Here is a 21,249-nt window from a genome sequence, read left to right on the forward strand (position 1 = left end):
GGAGGTAGGAACTGGCCCAAAGAGTGCCTGCAGATGTACATACATACTTGTGGTCCCTATCCCGGAGGAACTGAACCACTGCCAGCAATTAGAAGCAATTAAAGGCAATTTGCAGTTCCTTGGCCAGTGCAAACACTTGCAGCCAGCAATTACAGGCTCTTCTCGTTCCCCAGCAATGAAGTAGCTGAGCTGCTGGTGGTTAATGCTAGTTTTTCTAGCATGATTCAAATTCCTTTGGGTTGTAACCCCAAATTGAGGAAAGAATACACTATAATCACAAAGGGGATGTGATTAGTGCAAACACCTTTTTGGCATTCTTACTGACAATGTGTCATGGACCTTTTGAACATGTTTTCATGCCCATACTTTCCACAGATGCAAGTGTTTGTCCATAACTCACTGCGATGCAGAATATCCGCAGTCCCCAGCACCAAGTGAAGCAGAGACCATGAAGCAGCAGAGCTGAGAATTCATCACGAATTGCAGAAAGAGGGTGCCTGGGACGTTGTTAGAGATAGCAAGGGGGATAACACCTGACTTTGCTTCTGTGACCTCATGCCTTGCACAAAAGGATCATTCCACAAAGGAGGATGCACTGCTCAGGTGAGCATGTTGGGAGAGGAGCAAACAAGAATGGTTTTGATGCAAAAAAATTGTATGTCTTTAATCTATTAGTTCACACAGCAGCAGGTAGAAGACAAGCAACTGCAATGATTTAGTAGCTCTTTCAGAAAGTCTTTAAGAAAAACTTGTGGTAAGTATTTGTGGCAGTGATGACCAGGAATTACCAGTGAAAAATAAAGTTCTTTCATGCTTAAGAAACTGGCTATGGAGCAGAAAACAAGAAACAGGTGCATATGATTAGCTTTTAATGGGGAATGAGGGTAGCAATTCAGTTGCCTCTGTCCACAAAAGCTGGTTTCTCTTATAGGACATCAGTCACCTGGAAAGCAAGGAGGTAACAGCATTTCTAGATGACCAACTTCATTTTGGCTAGCCAAGACTTGAGAAGACAGTGTAGGTCTTCTATGAGACCAGTCCAAGCTGACTTAACGGGTGATGGAGTAAGAGATAAAAGCCAACACACAGAAGGATGCATAATTGGAAGAAGTGAGCAGAATGGTTCATACACACTGAAGGGTCCYAATTAATTGTAACCACTCCAGAGAAAGATCTAGGAGTCAATGAAACATCTGGCTGATTGCAATGGAGCTCAGAAGAGCAAACAAGATAGGCTGTATTATGAAAGGGGTAGAGAGTAACACTGAATATAATATCATGACACTATAGAAATCAATAGTGCATCCTCAGCTGGGAAACCGGAGTGAAAGGCACAGAGAGGCACCCATCTGAGGGTGATGGAAAAGATTAGAAGAGCCTTGCCAAGAGACGATGGAGGGCTGCCAAGTAATGCACTGTGCAGAGAAGGTCAGACAGGTGCTCCTCTTCACTGGTCCTTAAAATACAGGAACAAAGGGACATTCAATGAATTTAAAAGGCAACCTTTTTCAATGATAAAAGGAAATGCTTCTTTGCACTGCACGTAATTAACTTGTAGAACTCAGGCTACGAGACACCATGGCAAAGACCCAACAGGATTAGATAGGCCTATGAATGAGAACATCTGTAGTTACATTAGCTGGGATTAATATATATACGGATATAAGCACTCCAAGCCAGCTACTAACTGCCTGCAGTTAGGAAGAAATTTCCCCTGGGGGCAGGCTATTGCAAAATTGTCTGCTGTAGAGTTTTATATCTTTGTCTGAAGCTTCCAAGACAAGCCACTATTATATGCATGCATCTGGAGAGACAGACCATTGTCTGCTAGAGCATAAGCAATGGTACTTTTTATGTTTCAGCTGACATTTGGATGGTTTGGGACTAAAAAGTCTGAAAGCAAAACTTGAGACTGTTCATGAAAGGATGCAAAATTCCCTGGTAAAGTGTTTTAACTTGCGGGGATCTATCTGGCTTTCTGAAGGTTGACAAACAGCATGACAAAAATGCAAATATTGTTCCACCCTTAAATTTTGGTCAGAAGTATTCCCAGCTGCTAATCTTCCTCCTGCCACATGTGTTGAAAGGTAAACAGAGGAACAAATCTCCAGGATTAGCTCTCATCAAGTGCGATGTTTTTTAGAGAAGGTATCTGAAAGGACCTGCATTTTTTGAGAATTAGCATCTTCCTGTTTTCAAGGAAGCTGTTTCCTTGGAAGTTTTTCAGGATGATGAAAAGTCCATTTGACCACACAACAGCAGAAGAAAAAAAGGCTTGATTTCACTGTGTGTCTAGATTTCTTCATGTCACAGTGTATCTGCAGTGATAGCATATTGCTTGGGATGTCCAGATTTAAAACCCAGTGATTGAATGATTTGCACTGTGCAGCACATTGAGCAGAAAAACAGCAATGAGTTAAACTGAAAAAAGTTTATCTTCATTTGCAATAATCGTTGATTAAGGTTCTTGTTCAGAGAAAGATCCTTCTTCAGGAAATCTTGCTCATTTTTAAGTATGAACTTAAGCCTCATGTAGCCAATGTGGCTTAGGTCCATATTATATTTAACAATATTCTTAAATGCTTTTCCAGAATCATGGCCAAAATTGCCTCCTTTTTCTTGCTTTCCTTCTTTCCTCCATAAATGCCAGCTAGAGTAAAAAAGGCAGCTACAACAGCTTTCTACTGGAAAATGCACCAAAATCAAACTTCATGTGTGAAAGCTTTGATTTGAACAATATTTTTAATAGAAAAATGTCAAAGCAGATCAATTTAAATTTGCCTGTTGCTTCAATAATGCAATATGCATCATCTTGATGCAGTAAACATATTTCACTTAGTCTTATGTTTAATATTTAGAGGTATATTTCAGATATTATTACTTAACCATGTCTCTGGGTTGTTCTTTTTTTTTTTTTTTTAATGCTATTCTGTGTTTAGTTCAAAAGTTTAGTTTAAATCTTGATTCTAGGAAATGTGTCTGGCTGGCTAACTCAAGGTATGTTGAACTCCTGGGGTGCGCACCCTTGCCCTCCCGTCGCTGTAATCCACATAAAAGGTGATCCCAACCTTGAAGCTCAGCTCGCCACTGTCCTGAAGTCCTGACTTTGTCAGGCTTTTGCAGCAAATTTCTTTTGGCTTCTGTGTTTGGAGAAACAATTTGAAACAAGCAGCGTTCCTTCCTTTGGAGGCTTCACCAAGTTAGTTTGGCCATGGGTGTTGTCTGAGCTCTTGCTGCACCTGAGCAGTTGCAGGGAGGCTTATGCCACTCCTGCAGGGATGGGTCAGATGGTGTTTAATGGCAAAGCATCTTGACCACACAAGATCCCACAGATTTATGCTGTGGTGAAGGAGTAGGGGAAAACTGGCATTCAGTGTGTCCCCTGGCCTCCTCCTGGGTTGTGTTGCTGCATCCGACTGCAGCCATGGTGCATGTTGCCCCATTTATTTTTCCATTGGAAAATGTCAATTCTGATCAAAGATGCCCACGGGCAGGTATGCAGGCACAGAGCAGCTCTGGCAGTGGGATGCAGTCTCCAGGCCCTGTGTCTACGCGTCTCTCAAATCAAGACAATGTTCAACCCGCTCATTTGGAGCGGGGGAGATGGTTGCTTCTTGTGTAGCTGTACCATGATGAAGGGTTGCTTGGAGGAGAAAGAGAAGACTGGAAAATACTTTCATTTAGATTAAAAAAAGTAAACCACTTTTTCTGTGCTGATGCATTTTTAGCCTGGTTCCTAAGGAAATGAAGTTTCTACAAGCATATTCTCCCACTAATAATATTTCAGTCAAATCTGGCAGCAGAGCAAAAGTATCAGAGATAATGAGGTTGCCACAAGCCTCATGAAACTAGGTGGCTGCATAGATGAGAGAGAAACCCTGGAAATAGCTCAAGAGGGGGAACCTTTCAGTGTGTGCACAGCCTTTATCAGACAGTAAAGAATCCACAGAGAGGAGAGATATTCTAATGCCCTAAATGTCTGAGAAAAATTGTAGTAAAAACTCCTGGGACACAAATCCAGGGGTCACTGATTTTTTTGATGTTCAGAGAACTATATGTTTAACTGGAAAATATCTTTCCCTTTTTTTTTTTTTTCTAATGAGAAAAAAATCTTTTCAATTTTATTATGCTTAATATCAGAAAAAGATACGCTGAATGACCTGGACTGAAATTTGTTTTAATGTTCAATTCTTGACAGTTTGGAGGATTTGTCACTCTCTATAACTGATTTGAAACAGGAAATTATCTCAACAGTTTGAAAATATTTATGAGGAAGGCAAATTATTCCCTTCCTTTTTTCTGTCTCAGTGACATTCAAAAGTCTGGGTATGCAAATGAACTCAGCARTTCTTGTTCTGAGCCTCAGACCTATGATGGAGAACTGTTTTTTTGCAACAGTGGTGCAAATTCCCCTCTATTATGTCTCACACCAGGTACTCTGTCACTTCTGAAAGCCACAGTCCATATCTGCCCTTCAAAACTACTTTTGGATCTGTTTCTGCTGARAAAACAAACCCAAACTTGAGAAAACCACAGTTTTGAAAGTTGTAGGCCCCAGACTTAAGATGTAATTTTCAGAAATGCAGAAAACTCACAGCTCCTGTCAGGAAATCAATATTGTCTAAACTTTCCCGAAAAATTAGATCGTTCAAATACCTAGCATGGCTTTGGGACTCAGCCTGGAGATATCTCTTGGACAGTTTTYCAAGCTGCAGTAGTGGTGGAGAAGTCAAGGTTCCTTCTGAGGTCTTCAGCCAAACCTCCTCCAGTGACATCTCGGCCTCTCTGAAGTAAGCAGAGCACCTTGCACCCACCACACTGAGCCCAGGACGTCTCTGGCAGTTTCTAGTACGGCTCCTTCTCTTTCTGGAGACCTTTTGCATGCTGTTTCAGTTCAGTCCTTCCTGCTCTCCTGTCGTAAAAGAAATGAGAGCTATCTCTTTGCCACCAAGATGCATCTCAGGTTAAACCAGCTCTCTTTGCACTTTCCTTTTCCTGGGAGCTCCTGCTTTGGGTCCCGGTTTGGCTCTGTTGAACAGGAGAAAGTGCTGGCGGGAGTCCAGCGTGGTGCTTTCCACAGGAGGGTGTCTGGGAGAGCTCAGCCCTTGGCACCTTGGAAGGCACACATGTGCTTTGCTGCTGCGCCAAGACCCGATCGGGGAGCTGGGGACATTTCCGATGCGAGGGGGCGCATGCCGGTGCCGGATGCTGGCCTGGAGAAGCCGAGCGGACGTATCAGAGTGACGCATGGAGATTTGCGCTGGAGGTCAGGCCCTGTCCCAGCGCGATGCTGTCTTGTTTATGTCCAGATGTCTTCCCAGTCTGTTTGAAGATATGTCAAAGGCCCCTTCTGCACCTCCCCTTCCCTAAACTAGGTCTGTTTTAAATTTTACTTTAAATGTGAGTTAGTCTCTACCAATACCAGGAAGTCCAAAAGAAGATGTTCCTAGAAGGGAGGGAAGCTTTGCTGAAAAGAGCTTGGGAAGTGTCGACGTGGCTTTCTAGAGGAGACCGGGGGGCCCAGGCATAGAAACAGCTCCCGCTTTCCTGACGAAGGCAGGGAATGCTGACATTCCTTTGGAACTGCCCGGCTTGGTGGATGAAAGGACCTGTCCCTGTTGAAGAGTAAGGGCTTGCAGAGGGGTCGAATCATGCAGAGAAAGCGCCTGGGTGGGAGCAATATGTGAAATTATTGACTTCCCTGGAGCTTTAAGACAGCTGCAGCTTAAGCATATTTTTGGCATTGAGGTGAATTGTTCTGATGTTATCACCAGGCACAGWCAAGCCTCTCTCTCTCTTTCTTCTTTTTTTCCTCTCTCGCTCTTTTTTTTTTCTTTTTTTGGTTAATGAATTTGTAGGCCAACTTCTGGAGACCGTAGTGCACCAGAGCACAGACATGTGTGCTCTGTCTAGGATGCGAATGGCAGAGCTTCCTCACAGAGACCGATGTCCCTTGCTATTCCCTGGAAAGGGAGGATCCCACAGGTCCTCTCCCCTGTGCTCACTCGCTCTGAGCATGCAGGTTTTGATTCAAGACTGCCTCAGATTTATTCCACTGAAATCAAATGTCTGTTTAAATGCTGCTGTATGCTGGGGGGGGCAACCTTGATTGGAAGCCAGAGAGAGAGAAGAAAGTCAGCAATGAATTTGCTAGGAAGATCAGACAGCGGCATTTTACCCTTGTTCCAGATAATTTGCACAGAAATGCAGAACGAGCACCAATGCTGGAGCACTTCCAGGTACTCAGAGGTGCAAATCACCCTGAGACAAGTTGAAAAGTATGAAGACTTCGATAAACAGGGGTTACAAATGTGAATTCGGGGTTGATAGTTGTGGTTCCTAAATGCTCTGGGGCACAGACCCCAACAACCACACATGGTAGTATCCTCACACGTTGGGTGGAGGTGATGGAACAGCCCTCGGCTTGGAGACGAAAGGACTGCACAGAGCTCCTGACATTTGGTTCGTTCCTTGCTGATGGCTCACGTAGATTAGATTTAATTAGACAGTCCTTGGAATTGGAACGCATGCATGAAAGGGAGAACAGGACTGAAGGTTGGCAAATAGAGTCCCATCTGTTTTGAAACAATTAGAAAGTGTCTCAATAGCTGCATTGAGCCACAGGAATATTCCACCGCTATGATGCAGCAAACTCTTCCTGCTCTGGGTCACACATCAGCGGTTGCTTAGCTTTAATTAGATGCTTAAATGTCGTTAAAATCACATATGTGTAAAAGCTGGCATGACCACATAGAGGTGTTTCATCAAGCTGGAGTATTCATTAGAAAAAAAAAAGTCACTCCTTTTCCATGCTTTTGTGCTACAAACTCAAAATATTTTAAGAGTTTCTGTAATAATTGTGTCCCTTTTCCAGGTTGGGACCCTTCCAGCCCAAGTGGGTGAATGGTGTAGCCCTGCCCAGGGACACGGAGGCCCTCCGTGTGCCTTGGAGGTGGCTGTACTTTATGGTAGACACACTCAGGCCTCCTGTGAGATGTGGTGCCTGCTCTGCATTGCTCCAGGACATTTCCAAGGACAGTGCCTGTGCACACAGGACAGATTAAAGATGCAATTCTATGAACTTTCTCAGATTGGTCTGTGTGTTCCTGGGAGTTGCTGATGGCAAGTTTTAGATGTAGAAACATAAACCAGCACTCAACACTTGTAATAATATCAATACAAAGAGTTATGTGGCCTTTGGGAACAGGGTGACTGAGGCATAGCCACTAACAAACGCAGTATAGAAACATAGCTAGAAAGTTAATACAGCAAAGGAAGAGCATGCCCTAATGAGAAAATAAAGTCTGTGTTTTACAGATCAGTGCCATGAATGTCTGGGCCTTTTCCAGTGTTTTACAGATCAATGCCATGAATGTCTGGGCCTTTTCCAGTGATGTCATTTTTCAGAGATGACCAAGTCTTGATGCAAGAACTTGATCCAAATCCTGCCAGCACTAAGGGCTGGCTCCTCTCTTATCTAAATGGTAGCTCCAGTTGGTCTTCAAAGAAGAAGAATAGATGAAAAGGAAGGGAAGGAATCTTGATAATGAAAGGCAACTCCTTCAGTGGCATTCATAGACCATATTGCCTTGGACTTCATTGTGTGAAAACACACAAGCGGGACTAGAGATGGGGATAAATACAAGGCTGCTGTGGGGACAGAAACCGTCTCTCTTAGGATGCAGTTCATCTACTTCTAAAGTGGACATCAAGGGTAGATCTAACAAACTGATGTCTAGAAGTGCCTAGTTGCCTGTGGTGATGGGATAGAGTCTGGTGACCCACGTACACAGAGATGTCTCGCTACGATGAGGAAAGGCAGGGACATGAGCCCTGCCAGGAGACATCTTCCAGTGGCCAAGCCAGTCCATGGCATGGCAGGGTAAGTAAGTCCTAATTCCTGCTCAGGAATCCCCCAGACAGTCGCTGGTTGAGGTGTTCCTTTCGGTAGTCCCTGTGCCTTTGGGATATGATAGTTGTGAGCTTGTCTGATGCTCCCAGCTCTGGGTCTTGGACTTTGGGAGCAGGAGATATCTCCTCAGGCTAGAGGGACACTAACTGCCACCTAAGCCTGCAGGCAGCTGGATGCAGAGAAGCACCAACAACGCGGGTCCTCTGCCAGACCACACCATGTCTGCCAACCCACCTCTGGTAACGGTGGCTTTGCCCCGCATTGCAAGGAAAGAAAACACAGGCTGATCCTCCATGTTCTCTCCACATTCTTCATCAGGATGTTGCTTGTAGGAGCCAGAGGAGGACAACAGTGGGAGATCAGTGCGGTGCTGACTGTGGAGCCCCTCCTCAGCCTTTGCTCCTCTTCCTCTAATATGGATTTTACCCTGGCTGCCTATTGCACCCTCAGCTTCTCAGTGAAGCTCCAGGCAGTAGGAACAAGATTCATCTCCCTTAGCTTTAGCCATGTTAAAATGAACTCTGTGCTTTAAGCTGATCAAGCAGCTCCCTCTATAGTCAGTGGAGAGAGACAGGGAACACGTCCCACTGTCCCATCTCCAGGCCTCTAAGGTCATCTCTAGACAGCAGAAGGAGCCATGGGGTCCAGCTACTTTAGTCCACCCCCCTACTCCAAATGCCTGCAGCTGGGTGGGAGGAATCAGCATCCGTACCCATCAAATCCAGGAACTGGAGGTTCATCCCACAGAGACTGCAGTCACTGTCTCTCTGTTTGAACCCAAAGTGTTTCCAAAAAGTAATGTCAAAATCTTATACCTTTGGGTGTACAAGCCAGCGCGGTCAGCTAAGTTGGGAATGCTCTTTTGCATAGGCCAATAATCCTTCAAAACAAATTTAAAATTCTGCCAGGATCACCAAAGATGTGGGGCTGAAACAGCATGGTGGAGGCAGGCAATCCCTTTTTTAACCAAAACACTAAGTCTTAATGAGCGTGATCCCTCCAGGTGCCAAATTCTGCCCCTCCACAATGGGTTTACACTGGCAGCCTCAGCAAAAGTGCATTCACAATGCATATCATTTGTCATCTTTTCATCAAAAAGTGTGTAAATCCTTTCCTCAAAGTGCAGAGTTGTTTTATAGCAAGGCTATAAAACCCTGCAGAGTCTCTGTTCCAATAGAATTACATTAGTGCCAATAATCTGGCAAATATCACGAGTGAATTTAATCAAAAGAACTAACACCAGTGCCGTGATTTATAGCCGCTCATGATGGAATGGAATGGACAGAGGTTTGCAGGACCCAGATGTGAAATTTCACTTGCAACATCATTTGGAGCAGAGAGAAAGTGAAAGAAATGGGAAGCACAGTTTCAGTGGTTTGGGAGCTGTTCAGGCTCTCACAAAAAATCAGTGAGAAAGAACAATCTACCTTTGTTCCAAGTTTTAAAAGATGAGCATTCAACTTTTCACATGTCTGTGTTTTTGTGGCTAAAACTTAAAAAAAATGTCAGGGTGACAGATTGCCAGGAGAGCCCCCACACCTAACGATGTACCTAGGAACCAGATTTCAGGGCAGCTGCCAGAAGGAAGGACCATCCTATTCCTGAGCCCACTGGAAGGAGGCCGCTGATCCCCCACAGCAGAGGACCAGGCCTATCATCAGACTCTCCAGCCCAAGCATACCCTCGTGAGGCCGAGCAGAGATCATTTGTGTAGTCTGACCTCAAAACTCCAGGGGAACCCGAGCCCTTGCTTGAGTAACTGGTGTCTCTCGCTTCGCCTGACCACCCACCAACAGCGGTAATAGCGCTCCTTTAACTTCCAGCTCTGTCCTGGTAGGCTCTGGCACACTCCCAACATTGCCACTTCATGCAATATCCCTGCTCCATCTGTCATTAATTCCTTTTCATGTAGTTTACAGAGTTCATGACATGCTCTGCCTGTTGCATGGCTCTGGGACACGGCATCTCTGATCGCTGATGACTTTTCTTTTTCTGTTTGCAAGAAAATAACTGGAAGTGAACAAATATACAGACAAGCAACATGGCATAACTGCACCACTCTTCGATTAACTACCATCAGGTTAGAAGTCGTCTTTAAAGCCTAACTTCTTATGACCTTACAAGTGCTGCTAAGACAATTTTAGTTCATTAAAACATCCTTTAAAAAATTTGAGGTACATTTCCTTATAGGTTTGACTATTAAAAAAATCATCACCCCGGGAAGGACAGCACTGCCTAGCTTCGCTTTCTGTTCACAATTCATTTCACTGTCTGAACTTACACCACAGTCCTTCAATAGGCGCAAAATTTGTGGCATTATCTTTTTCTTCAGAGTTAAAGAAACAGTCAACGTGCAAACTTTTTTACACTCTGATAATTTGGAAAAAATAAGTCACCCAAACTAGGCATTCAAACCATTATTTAAAATAACACAACTTATTCCACTATCATTTTCTATTATGTGACGTTAGATGCATTATGAATTGAGATACATAACCTAGTCTATAGGATGGAGTAAGAGATGAGAAACACAAGTAAAAGGAAAAACAGTTTAGCTGAATGTATCTGTTAGGCTGAATTAATGAAGTTGAATTAATGCAAAACATCTTCAGCAGATCTTTCATAGAACATTTGTTATAAGTTCACCCTAGCTAACATATGCTTGCAAGGGTGGTTAAATTTGCTGCATGCTTCCTTGACAGTTCTCTATCAATTCACAAGACTATTAAATGCATTTTGTTTAAAAATGTTATGTGTAAAACATGAACGGAGCAATGCAATGGTTGAAAGAATCAAGTCTTATAGAGAAAACACAATCTGCCATGTGAGATGAAATGTAAGGCAGTTGTAAAGGAGATGGCAGATGCTACAGAACAGTTAATTTCTTAATTCTAAACACATTCGGTCAACATGAGATTCTGGGAGAGCTTTGCCCATAGACRGATGGCTTGGTGAGATGATAAATTAATATTGTTATCAATGGAGAAATGGCTGAAATTGTTAGGTGGYAGTTCTTTTTAAATGCCTGTTTTTAACAATTATGTCAGAACAGTCCCTGAATCAGTAAAGAAAACCAGGGAAAAAATAGAATCCCCTAAATCATCAACAGACCTCAGGAAAACTATTTTTCAAAGGAACATCCTTTGCTGTAGGAAACTTCATTTCATCTATGTCTGTATAGGACRCTGGATTACGCCGACAATAAACCATTCCAAATGCTGTGAAATTGTCCTAATACCCTGAGAGTAGGGGAGCTGATCATTTACTAAGCATATTTATCACACACCTTTGTATGTGTTAGCTCCAATAGATGCATTTTTGTTATAAACTGTGAGGGGGTTAGAGAAGGATTTAAGTTTGTCGATCTCAAATTTCAAGAGAAGGAGCAGTTCAAGAAGGCAATGAGATAAGAAAAGAACAATTGCAAAGTGCAGTTAATAGGGTGATTCAGCAAATGGGAAAGGCAGCCTTAAAGGATTGCAACCCATTTGGCAAAGGCCAGCAAGCCTCGTTCTCAGGTGCTCACTTGGGGAAACCAAGGCATGAGCCATGTGCATGGGGAAGGCAATGACCAGACAGTGTCTGTGGCTGATACTGTTGCAATCGCCGCTGCAGCGTGAGAAACACCTGGGCCAAGAGATGGTATAAACCCTGTGCGCTGGCAAGGCGGAGGCACATGGTGCTTAGGTGCTCTTGCAGGAAAATTACTTTTCAGAGCAATTGCCTTAGCTGTGGGAAACATTTCATCCGTGTTTGCATAGGAGAAAGGCCCTGGCCCTGTGCRCTGGGTCCCGTCACAGGGAAAGAAAAGCAGAGCAATGGGCTGCCCTCGCCCTGGGCACAGTGGCATGTTCAGGGGCCGGGTTTTGCCACCCACCCTCTCGCAGGCTGGGCCCAGAGCTTTCCCACCCGTTGCCCCCGCTCCAAGGCTCTGCCTTTCAGATTAGACGGCCGTGTCATCAGCCTCCTCCAGCTGCGAAGAGGTTAGCAGGTGCGAGGGGCCAGGGAGACAGGAAGGATAAATGGAGAGGACAGGATGGCTGGCCGGGAAGGACAGCRGGGAAGGGCAAGAGTGAAGAAAGTCCTTGAAACCTCCTCGAGGCAGTGAGCGAGATAGGGAGCATCAAGCATGGAAAACAGTGGGAACTGTCCCTTTTCCTGGGACAAGCCACCATGGAGGGATGAAAAGGGCAAGGGAGCATCAGACCTGCCCTGCAGCCGAGCGTCTCCTCCCCTCTATGGGCTAGTGTGTGCACCGGCCATACAAACTAGGCAGCAGGGTTAGGGCATATACGTATATATATATATATATATATACACACAGATACATGTATCTCTGTGACCCTGTGGCTAGAAGGGAGCACTCCTCTCCCCTGAGATCCCTCCCTGGACGTGCAAGCCCCTGCCCCAGGAAAGCAGCTGGGACAACCGGGGCTGAGCCACAGGAACAAGCCGGAGCCCTGGGAAGGAGTTAACTGTGCTTTGGGAGGAGTGGGAAGTCCCCATGCTGCCCCAGCCTTGCTTTAGGAAGCTCTGTGGTTTTGCATGTGTGATTTCTATTCCCTTCTGCCGTGCTGGTCCGCTTGGAGCAGACCAAGTGTGGCGGTGCGCAGGGGACCCGGCCCTGGCATGGAGCGGCCGAGCTATGGTGGGGCAGGATGCACCGGAGCCTGGCTCTCGAATGAACCCAGCTGCCCCAAAATCTGGGTGGAGAGAGCAAAAAATTGGTTTTATTGTGCCGATGAACGTGGGGGCAGGACGGCGATGGTCTGCACCCAAAGGTAGTTTCAGGGCCCTCGGYGGATGTGGAGAGGGCTGCAGGGCGAGAGCGCAGGGCGCCCGTGTGAAGTGACCACGTGGCCCTGTGCAGAGCCGGCACGGCGTAAAGGGACGGGAAGGGACATGAGCATCAGGCCCTGCATGCGCGACCCGGCGTGAACCAGCAAACGCCGCTCCATGAAAGCCCGCAGCTTCCCGGCAGGCGGATGAAGGGCTCCGATTATCTCCATCTCTCCCCTCCGGCTCTATTAGAGGAAAGACCATGTGTTCAGAATTTCCCTTTGTTTGCTTCAACCTAATGCTTTGTTACTCAGGCTGCGACCCGGCCTTGAAATGAGAAATATGAATTTTATTGCAACACATATCCGCTCGGGATTTGCCAGGCAAGGCGCGGCTGTGCTCAGCGACTTGYGCGCCCGGTGCCGGGTCCCACGCTGGGACTGCCTGCAGCGCAGGAAGCCTTTAGCGTTTGCGTGGAAGCGGCTCGGCTCCCCTCTCTGCTGGGTTTTCGCAGGGCTCTCTGCTCTCCAGGCTCTCGCTGAGGCCCCAAAATGGCAATTTTCTATCCCCCTCAGAGCCACCATTCAGCTCTGGGCTTTGTTCACATCCCACCAACGTGCTCTTCAGCTGAAGCTGTAGCTTATTAGCAATCGTAATGCAGGGCGGTTTGAAAATGTCTTATTGAAATCATTTTTACAAGGTGAAAAAAGGGGGAGTAGGACTGTCTAAATAAGTGATTTCTTTTTCTGTTTTGGCAAAGAGGGTCTGTTTTCAGTGGAAAAAATATGAAGAAGCGTTTTCATTAAAAAATTGAAAACGCTGAAGACCCAAAGCTTTCCAGCCAAAAATATCCGGCTCGGGCCAAAAAGCTTTCCTTTTCTTGTTGAAACTAGCGTTTAAAAAGAAAAGAGCTGAAGCTTTCTGTGGGAACCCCCAACATCTTCTAATGTGATTCCTGAACTTTTGTTTGATTTATTTAGCTGTGTCTCAGGTTCAGGATTTATATCTTCCAGCAGACATCTGAGACTTAAAAAAAAAGGTTAATTTTAAGGAGTTGCTCTTATTTAAAACAACAGAGCATGAGGAAAACGTGCGGAGAGGCGGGATGGTGTCCACGCTGTGAGCTACCCAGGCCRTCCCAAGGGGTGCAAAGCTGGAAGGGAACAGTGCTGGGCCTGGGGAGCAGCGCAAGCGCCCGCTTCTGCCCAAGGGCCATTTCCAGCTAGTGCCAGTGCCCATCTGTGGGTTTCGAGAGAGTCAGCATCAAGGAGAAAACCCAGCGACCTCCTGCAATGCCAGCGAACCCTGTGAACCCATGGCACCCACAGCTGCTTCCCTTCCACTGAAGAGAACAGGGAAACCTCAGAAAACCCAGCTCGTTGAATGAAGAATAAAATCACTTCCCTTTTTGCTTTTAACACTGTGTCCAGAGGAGCAAATGGGTTTGTGTGTGGATTAACTGCTGTCTTTTCCTCCCGCCAGCAGTGCGGGGGGTGGAGGACGGAGCGAGACACCCATGGGGGTTTGGAGGAGGCAAGCATTGCTTTTGTAGGTGCCCAGCTTTGCCGGTGTGCAACCTGGGAAAAGCAGGACATGCAGCCGGTGGCGGGTTTTAAGCAAGCAGCTCATTTGCCGCCCAGAATAATCCCACTGGCCTGTTTGCACCTTTGTCTTTCTTCTCCTTTGTCTGAGCTTTCTTCACCGCCTCTTCATTTCTCTTTGCCTGCTCACGCGTGCTCTGAATGCTTGCCCGACACCGTGGGATGTTTGCAAGTGGTGCGCGTGTTTGTGTGAGGTGTTGTTAAGCTGCGACAGGTCAAATGATTTTGGGGTGAAATTTGAAGGTTGATTATTTTGAGATGCAGCCGCTAACCCTATACCTGGGATTTTGTCCAAGCCTGCTTTTACATACTTGCTAACCAAGTTAGATGTGTCTATCAGAGCAGAGGGGAGCATAACATATAAATTATATAATAATATAAATTGTATATAATATATAAATACATATATATAAGTTAAAAGTGAGAAAATAAATCTTTAAAGCCTGAAAATATTTTGAAATTCGTCCTTGGCAGTGAGGATTTTTTTTAATCTTGATGGCYTTCTCCTCATGAGGGTACTGGGGAGATCGGGGTAAGGCAAGGGTAAGTAATGATGGGGTAAGAAAAGCCATTCTGATGGTCTGGTTTTGGGAGAAGGAGTAGGGAGAGTTTGGCAATAGAAATAGCTGTGGAAACAGAAGAGGGAGGAAGGAGTTGGAGAAGAAGGAGCCGCTCATGGTCCCGACCTTCCTGCAGCCCCCCAGTCCAGGTACCTTTGCAGGCTTTCCTGTGGGAGATGGGCTTGGTCAGGTCCCGGTAGAAGCCCTCCTTGCAGTAGTGGCAGTGCCGACCCGCAGTGTTGTGCCGGCAGTTCAGGCAGACGCCCCCACTCTTGCGTCCCGACAGCTTGTAGAGCTCCATGTTAAAGCGGCATCTCCGGGCGTGAAGGTTGCAGTTGCAGGCTGTTGAGAAAAGAGCAGAAATGGTCACCAGTGGCATCCGGGGGGGATCATGGATGTACCTACCCCAGCTCGGTCATGGGTCTACACGCTAAACAGCAACACATTGAAGGAGAGGCTGGTCACGCTTGAGTCCTGCTTTGGGACCACACGCCTGTGATGGAAACATGCGGGTGTCAGAGGAGGGGATGCTGTGATGGCGTTGCCAGCTCTGGGAAGCCCTCTGCGAACCCAAACCTCTCCGGGGAGATCCGCGCTGTGATGTCAACCCTGGCTTTTTGGAGGGGGAGCTCAGGGTCTGAGAGCACTGAGACCTTGCAGGGTTTCACCATCGTGGCTTACAGCAGGGTTATAAAGCAGGAAAAACATCTTTTGCCTCTCCCCACTCTTAATGTGAATCAAAAGCTGGGTCCCGATGGAGAACTGGCCTTGAAGGCRGTGACCCCCTCTGTGGTTAGGAAATGGCCATGCAAACCCCTTGGCCCCACCAATTTTGTCGCAAGCACTTTGCACCGTTAGAGAAACAAAAGTTTCTCCCCTGCACCGTTAGAGAAACAAGTTTTCACCACCACCTGCCCATCTTTCCCAATATTTGCACTTGCACACAATCCCGGCACACAAGGGTGTTTGAACTCTATATATCGTTTCAAAATCTTCTGAGCTAGTTTCTTCCCTTGTATTTCTTCCCATGTTTGGTACCTGCAGCATGAGGCTCTGTTACATTTCTGTGGCCCAGAACATGCCAATAAAACCTTGTCTGTCTGTGTCAGCACCTCTCATCCTGCTGCTGGGACGGGGCCGGCCTGACGCCCAGTTAGTCAAATACCAAAAAGTCCCTCTCTGCTTTGATTGAATCTGCTGTCATTGAACCTGCCGGGAGATGTCCAATTTCTCCACCATATGCAGCCTAATGTCAACACAGGGACTATTTTAACAAGGGGCTTTTGCAAAAGAAAACTTAAGAACTTCAAAAGCTCGACCCCAGAGCTGTCAAGGGAACATCAAGAGGCAGTTGCTGGGGCTGTGTGCTTTGCCGAGAATTTTATAGCTTGTTTTCTTTTCCCTTTGCTTTTATTTGCTCTTCACCCCTGAACAATGCATCTGTGCAATGCCAACCCACAGCTGGGCCTCTCAGCTCTGCATGAAGGTGTCACGGCTCTGGGCTTGTCACCTTCCTTTAGAGTAGAAACATCTTAATCCCTCATTCCTTCCTGTTTACCTTACGGTGCTTGCCCAAGACAAAGATGTGCTATATTTGCTTAATTATCAAATTTCAGCCCAGAAAATTAAAGTGCAGTTCCGGATTATTTATTGGGAACAATCCCCAGATAACTCTTGACATGCAACCAGAGCGTAGCTGGAGAGCAAAATCCTCTGGATGCCTCCAAGCAGGGGGGTGAAGAATGACCTCTCTGCTTTTCCCCTTGGAATTTGATTTCTTCTGGCTAACTCAGTGAGGCATGACCTCACATCCCGACCAGACCCAAATGTTTCCAGAGCAGGAGATGCAATGACCAACTCGCTGATAGTGAGAACAGCAACCCCAGAGTGGTTTGTCAACCGTGAGAAAGTGAGATTCCTGACACCAGCCAGGGACACAACTTTCATCTAAAGACACCTGAACAGGAGAACACGATCAAGGAGACTAGAGACCCAACTCCTGCCTGCAGAGGGAATTGCTGCTTTTTATGTCTGGCCTGTCCCAGAGACACATTTGCTGATGCTGCAAGTGCAGTTAAACAGCCTGTTTGCATCTAAAAGAAATGCGGGGGCATGCACCGAGTGCTTTCTGCATTCMCCCTTGTAGATTTTTCCCCTCCCATCTTAATCTCAGGAAGAGCTTTCTGTGCCTTTGCTAGGAGCGCTCTAGCAGCCGCTCAACTATGGTATTCTCCTTTTCTTGTGGCGTGCTGAGCAACCCCTGCCAGCACGATGGTTCTGTGGCACTAAGTGCTGTACAAATAGAGGATTAGAGATGACTCTTGCCCTGCAGAACTTATGATCTAAACTTTCAGGAAGGAGGTAGTGGTGTTTTTAAAGTACCAAGCTTAGTCTGACAGAAGAGAAACCRAGATGCTCAGATTAAACCATTTTTTCAGGTCATGCAGGGAACATATGGCAGTAATGAGAACTGAGGACTTAGTTCAGGCTAGTGCCTTCACTGCAAGCATGGTCCTGCTGAGAGGAAGACGGTGGCTGTGACATGGAGGCAGCAGCCCAGAAGTCCTCTCAGCTGTAGCTAGCTACCAAGGCAACAGCCTTCATCATCAGTGGCACCAGCCTCAAGACTTGGCTTGAGCAAAGGAAGCAAAAGAGTTCCCCAATTTGAGGGTCTGTCATCCCAGCTATAGATTATAAACTGCAGGCACATCTCCATTGTTCAAAGCCTTGCAACTCACTGGAAACTATGTCTTCAGTGCTGCAAGCCACAGGAACTAGTCCCAGTTGACCAACATGAGGAGATATTTCTCCAGGGAGCTTCATGAACTCATGGTAAACCTGATTCTTCCTTGAAGCTGCCAGATATGCATGTTTTTCAATGAGCATGAAAACTCACCTCATTCTAGAATGTATAATTTAGTGAGAGCTGGAGTTCATACTRAAGTATTTTGCAAGATTGTATCGGAAAGTCCCCTTTTAAAATTCAAAGCTTGGCCCACGCTAAGTGAAAATTTTTGCATTTCCTTAGGTTACTTGATAAACAGAAAGATTTTTTTGCAAAATCAGGAGGCAGAAGTCCCCCATTTTTCTCAAGAACTTTGCAAATACTTTAGCTGGTGCCTCAGGGTCAATGCTGCCACAGGAACTCAAAGGAATAAGCAGGGTGTGCAGAGCTGCTTGCAGCCCATCTCCCCAGCACAATGTCATTTTAAGCTGCCCTTCCAGGGATGAGAAAGTCCAGTGTCTGGAGGAGGTAAAGAGCTGACCTGTACAAGAAGCTCAGGAAACTCCCCAAAACAGTCATCTCCATCTTCATTCAGAGCAAATGTCCTAAAGATCCCGTACACCACTGGTGTACAAATAGGAGGAAATGACGGGGCAGGGAGGATGCGAAGGTTGTATGAGCCCCCCTCCATGCCCAGCATGGCACATGTGCTCCAGGTCACAGGTGCTCATGGAGCAGCGTACAGCTCTCACCCACACTGGGGCTGCCTCCCAGCCTGCTTCCACCATGAGCAGCTGGGGAAAAGGCACCAGTCGGGCCCCCAGAAYGATGCTGGGCTCCGCTTCCCCTCCATTTCTCTGCAAGTCTCACACCTCACTATACCTGGCCTCTGCTCGAGCTCCCYGCCAGCACTGTGAGCAGCCAGGTAGCAATGGCCACCTCTCTGCTGTGATTTTTCAGACTATTTTTGGCTCCGTCAGCTTGGGCTTGGCTGTGTCCTCTCCTTCCCCCTGCATTCCCAGGGTACCTACAAGCTTGCACTGGTTGTCCTCCCTCACGACCACATGCTGCAGTGGCACCTTTGCTGGCTCCTGCCAGCACCAGGGCGTTTGCTGGCCACCAGACAGATGGAGATCCCCTCCTAACCCCAGGCACATGGATGCTTTTCCATCTTCCTCCCCTTTTGAATGCACTCATTCGTGCAGACAGCATGGGCCAAACTGACACAAGGAGACTGGATTCAATCAAAATTATTATCTCCCATCCTATCTCTGAGTGCCTGAGCCCTGAAGACCCTGGCACTATGCGCTGGCCATCGACCAGAGCTAACTGGCAGTTAAGTCTCTAGCCTGATGTGCTTACAGGTGCCCAATGGGAAAGGCTTGGTCTGACTGAAGCAAAATAACCATGCTATTTTTTTCTGACAGTAGTGCACAGAGAAGGAAGAATTAAGGCAATGCAATAAATGGCTCATCCAGTCTGTGACACAAACAGTCATCATGATGGGATCCATCATGCTGGTGCTACAGCTCAGAGAAGACAGGCAGTCGGAGCTCAGAGATACTCGGTGCAGGCGATGTCTGGGGTACACTGAAGTTGGTAGTCAGGATTTCAGAGATCCAGCAGTGTGTTGTGATGCCTGCCATTGCCCCTAGATCCCACCTCTAAATCTGTAAGAAGTCCTCATGCACCGAGGACTCTCCTTGTGCTCTGCCCGAGCATGTTTTGCGGAGTGGCACAGAGCCTGGGCGTGAGGCGCTCAGGAAACGAAGCTCCCGTCCGCCCTTTCCCTCGGCCCAATAGTTAATCACCCACTGTGCTAAAGCATTTTGCCTTGTTTCTAACATGAACTGGCCTGGCTTTAATTTCCAGCCACTGCTTCATGTTTTGAATTTCCCCGCTACCCTAAGTGGCTCTTCAGTAACCCATCTTTTCTTTCTATGAACGTCTTTGGTGGCTGTAATAAAATCACGTCCCAGTATCAACATCTACGCTCCTCATGCTGTCCTTTTCAGCCAGTGCAGAAGATGCATCTGCACAGTCTGCAGACACACAGCAGACCTGGCCGGGAGCAAAACATCTGCCAGGTGCTGAGAACTCTCTGATGAAAGGTTTTGGCTCCAGTTGCTTTGCACTAAGCTGGGTGCTGCTGTCTCCTGCTCCTTTCTTTCTCTTATTTTGCCAAGGACCTCGCTCAGCCTTTTGTTCACTGATTTTATTGTGCACAGATGTACATACCTTCATCAAACAGTCTCTACCTGGGCTGCCAAGCTCTGACATGAACAACTAGATATCAGTTAAATGCAGATGTTTAGAAGCATAGAGAAGGCTGGACTGGAAAAGAGGAGGGATACGGTTTGGAGCCAGTCAAAGAAACTTCAGCAGCAACATCTCCTCATTAAAAAATTGACTTTGGTCTTGGTCAAATGAATTCATAGAAGAAGGTCAACACGGGTAGAATTTTCCATGAGAGAGAATGAAAGGAGATATCTGAATCCGAGGAGCAGGCTGGAGTTGCATGATGGACGCTGTGGTTGCAGTCTTTTGTGCTGCCACGCTGTCCTCCAGGCCCCGTGTCCCAAGGCCCTGCATCTCCCAGGACGCATTCCTCTCCGCGGTTTTCATTCAGCAATGACAATGCTTCGAGCCTGCCCTTTCAAAAGACCCCACCCTTCCAAAACTTATATTTTGGCAATTTTTGAAATGAAAATTGTTTTTTTTTAAACAAACAAAARCCCCAAAACATTTTGTTTTAATTTTTATGAACAATAATTCGGGGAGGGGGGAAGGAAAGGGAAGGGAGAGGATAGAGGAAGCCAGGGGCTGAAAGTAATCTCTAAATTTGACTTGAATTTATGAATAGCCTCAGTCTCCTTAAAAATGTTCTTTTCCCAAATAACTTTTTTGCAAAGAAAATTACTAGCTCAGCCTCAGGCTTTATTTCTGTTTTACAGGAGCAAGCCTCACATGTCTTGTCCCAGCCTTTGAGAGGTGTACCCTGCCTGAGTTGCTTTTCTGGAGGGGCTTTTCGCTCAGGGGACCCTTGGGTCCTCGACAGCCTGGTGCAGATAGGAGACTTACCACCCAGCTGGCTGCTGAAACCCCGTTCTGCCAGGAACCAGTTTCCTAACTCAGAGCTACACAGGAAGAAGGTCCACAGRCTCCCCTAGACCTGAAAATATCCCTGGGATTTTTTTTTCCTTTTAAGAGCCATATTGGCTGTGGAAATGGCCACCCTTGAAGCAAAGAGAGGGGTAAAATGGAGATGGAGCAGCCAGACCCTGCAGAGACCTGTCTGGTTGCTAAGACTGGGAGATAAAGAGAAAGCCCCTGCAGACAAGGTGTGAGGGTTTCCTTGGTTCCCTAAAGCACCGTGTCCTTTCAGGCCTGGTGTCGTCTGGCAGTTTGGTATGAGGCATGAAACTGGAGCTGAGCTGTGGTGCCCCTGTACGTCAGAGCCCAGCAGACACAGCAAGCMCCTGTCCACCTCTGGGCCAGCACGGGCCACCGGTGCCAGGCAGCACGCTTTGGGCCTGCCGGGAGAAGAGCGAAGGAGCAGCTTGCCCCCCCCGCTGCTGYGCGGCCATTTCCAAGGATGGAGGCTGTCCCCTCGGAGCTGAAGTTGCACCTGGGGTGACAACCACAGGGTTGCCAGGAGCCAGCCCTGGCAGC

General features: G+C 46.8%; 1 protein-coding gene across 1 annotated transcript in view; it reads right to left on the reverse strand.

Annotated features, from left to right (window-relative positions):
• Window positions 1–21,249, reverse strand: part of NTN1 (netrin 1) — a 117,896-nt gene that overhangs the window by 40,816 nt on the left and 55,831 nt on the right. Inside the window, exon 2 of the mRNA XM_026075745.1 lies at window positions 15,006–15,194. Within this exon, the coding sequence (XP_025931530.1) occupies window positions 15,006–15,194 (189 nt within the window). The remainder of the gene's footprint in view (window positions 1–15,005; window positions 15,195–21,249) is intronic.

Source organism: Apteryx rowi, unplaced genomic scaffold (genome assembly GCF_003343035.1).
Source record: "Apteryx rowi isolate R43461 unplaced genomic scaffold, aptRow1 scaffold_41, whole genome shotgun sequence".
NCBI lineage: Eukaryota > Metazoa > Chordata > Aves > Apterygiformes > Apterygidae > Apteryx > Apteryx rowi.